This window comes from Lycium ferocissimum, unplaced genomic scaffold (assembly GCF_029784015.1).
Source record: "Lycium ferocissimum isolate CSIRO_LF1 unplaced genomic scaffold, AGI_CSIRO_Lferr_CH_V1 ctg14763, whole genome shotgun sequence".
Lineage (NCBI taxonomy): Eukaryota > Viridiplantae > Streptophyta > Magnoliopsida > Solanales > Solanaceae > Lycium > Lycium ferocissimum.
This window is the reverse complement of record NW_026715644.1, coordinates 1-2,798: the sequence shown is the minus strand read 5'-3', so window position 1 is coordinate 2,798 and position 2,798 is coordinate 1. Positions and strand designations below refer to the sequence as shown.

At 36.0% G+C, this 2,798-nt stretch overlaps 1 protein-coding gene across 1 annotated transcript; it reads right to left on the bottom strand.

Moving 5' to 3' along the window:
- Nucleotides 1–1,022: 1,022 nt before the first annotated feature.
- LOC132042362 (putative F-box/kelch-repeat protein At1g20790) lies at nucleotides 1,023–2,234 on the bottom strand. The gene has a single exon (XM_059432923.1). It carries the CDS (start codon nucleotides 2,232–2,234, stop codon nucleotides 1,023–1,025), a length of 1,212 nt encoding a protein of 403 aa, XP_059288906.1.
- Between the last annotated feature and the right edge of the window lie 564 nt (nucleotides 2,235–2,798).

The following is a 2,798-nucleotide window of genomic DNA, read 5'->3' as shown; positions in this document are numbered from 1 at the left end:
TTTTGATTGGCAACTTATCAAAGAAATATTTTTAGTATTGAGTAGGCCCGCCTCCAGTCCCACTTGTATTGTTCTTCTTTTTTATAGTGGAAGGCTCTCTCTTCTTCAGCCCAAGGACATATGTTTGGTTGAGCCTCGTTATATCCTAGTATTATTTCTTCTTCTATATATGTCTCGTGTGTGATTATGTGCTAGTTAACCCACGATCTTCTGTAACAGATGTATGTATTGACGAAATACATACTTCTACTTAGCATGATAACCTAATATAATATCTGGTAAAGAGATGGTTCTTGAAGAAAACTCCGCCATTTGAGTCAAATCTGATGAATAAGTAAAACATTTCTTGCTCACTTTAACAATTTTCTAAAGAAAACTCACAATTAAGTCATCACGAGGGTCTTGCATAACCAAAAAAAAAAAAAAAAAAAAAAAAAAACTAATGAAAGGCAGAAGCCACATCTATTACAACGTTTATTCTCTGAAAAATGTTGAAGCTACCCTTTTGTGTCTTCCATTCTGGATCTAACCTTCTTCTGATGATTCTGATGAACTTTCTTCTTCTTGGTTGGAAACACCTGGACGAGGTTTTGTATAAAATTTGCGAAGAATTAGAATTGATTTCGACTTGTTTCAAGGAAAAAATCAGACCAAACAATCTTTCAAATATAATATGAAAAAAAAAAAAAAAAACTTTATGCAGAAGGAGATGAAAAGAGTCATTAAATGTCGATTTGCTCAGTTGATAATAAAAAGACTGTAAATTTATCCTGTTTTGATCCATTCTTCATTTTGACATCAGTTGTATGCTATAACTGGTTTGTCTGAAGCCAAAATATTGACACCACAAAGAAGGCATGCAATATCTCTATGAAAAAGCCGATTGGCTCAGTTGAGATGATATGGGAGAAGATGTTTTAGACATAAAAGACATTAAATTTGAAACGAACAGCTAATCCTGACCTTAGATCTCATTTAGGACCTCGCAGCAAGAACTAATAAAATACAAAATTGAACTGAAACTAACTGATACCTTCGGTAATAAATCTTCTAAACACATCAAACTTTGCAGCGATATATGACAAATGATGAGTGTTTACTATTTCCGAGGGAGTCTCATGAACCCTGGCTAATGTTGGTTGGAAGGAATACAGGGGAGGGATAATTATGCTCAACACTGACGCTTTCTTATACCCACTGATCTCAGTGTCATACTCGTATAGATCATACATTGCCAGGGGATGTTCTACCACGAAAAACACCCGTTTGCTGTCGATCAAGACTGGAAAACCATTAATAATTCCGTCCGGACCAGAAACGAAGTTTTCCAAAGGGGGGGAAACGATCCAATTGCTGCTTGAATAATCATAAGCAGCAATGACAATGGATTTCTCGAATATGCGAACAAGGGTAAGCAAACCTTGCGCCACTCCCAGCCATATATCACGACCAGTCAGAATTTTACCGCTATCAGAATGATCACTTAACTCTGGACTGTCAAGTATTATAGCTTCTTCTCTCTTAATATCATAAGCTATAACACTACCGTCGCTTCTGAGCCAATACAGAGAATTGAGCCAGTAAACAGGTGGACTGCCGACGGCCAAATCACTGAAAGTATTGCTTCTCAGTTGGAATTCACGCCACAAGCCAGATTGCTCCGATGAAAGTACGTGAAATTTGTAAAACGGGTTGAAATTTTTAGCTAGCTTACAGATGGTTACCAATGTATATTGAGCTGAACTCGAGTAATCAACAGCTAGGCCTGGATAACCAATCATCATAAAAGTTGTAGTCTCGGGGTATGTTATCAATTGGTGCGCGCCAGTTATCGGATTGAAAATACAGTAGACCTTAATTTCCTCAAAGTCAAGGAGAACGAGACCCTTGCATGAGGCCAAAACTTCGACGTCATCGGGTAAACTCGTCTTACATTGAGTGGTTGGGATATGGTTTAAGGAGATTTTGTGGAATTTTCTCATTGAACCATTTGATGTATAGATGAGTTTTGTGGAACAATCCATTTCACGTTGGAGCAAAGTTTGGGAAAATTTAGGATCAGAAATGCATCTACTAAAATTCTTGCTTACAACTTTACATTGAACGGAAAACTTCAAGGGCAAGCGAGAGACAATCTCCCCAACTATTAAATCATCTTGCAGTCCCTTACTCACTGTTATACTATTGCTTTCCTCTGCTCTGTTACCGTTTCTCATGCCCTTAGCTCGTTCCATTCTTTTTGTTTTGAGTCTGCAAAGACAGCAAATATTTAACCTAAAACGAGTCATCGTTTTTATTGGTGTTACAAAATACAAAACTTTATCAGGGAAATCTCCAAAGTGATTCAGAAGATCCTATGAACAATCAATGAACATACATATAAGTAACCCCACATTTTGGAAGATCATAGAAAAATGCCATATTTTAAAATCTAAAACATAATTAGAAGATAGTGAAAACTTACCCTTATAATTGACGAGAGAAGTAAAAATATATACTCCTGTGGGCTGTGTAATTCAGTAAGTGGAGCTTAGGGGTTTGCATCTGCCATTCTGACATATTTTATGTTCTAATTTCAATACAGCACACATTACTTACTTTTCTTTATGAAAAAGTGAATACAATGCTATCTAAATGTTTACCTTATTTGCTAAAATCAGCACAAGAAACTTAAATTCTTTGTCCATTCAAAACAAAAAATCATGCTTGACTTGGCATGTGTATGAAGTCGGAATAATGAGTGCTTATTAATGAGTAAAAATGTGGTGTCAAGGTAACTTTTTCATTTGTAAAAAATA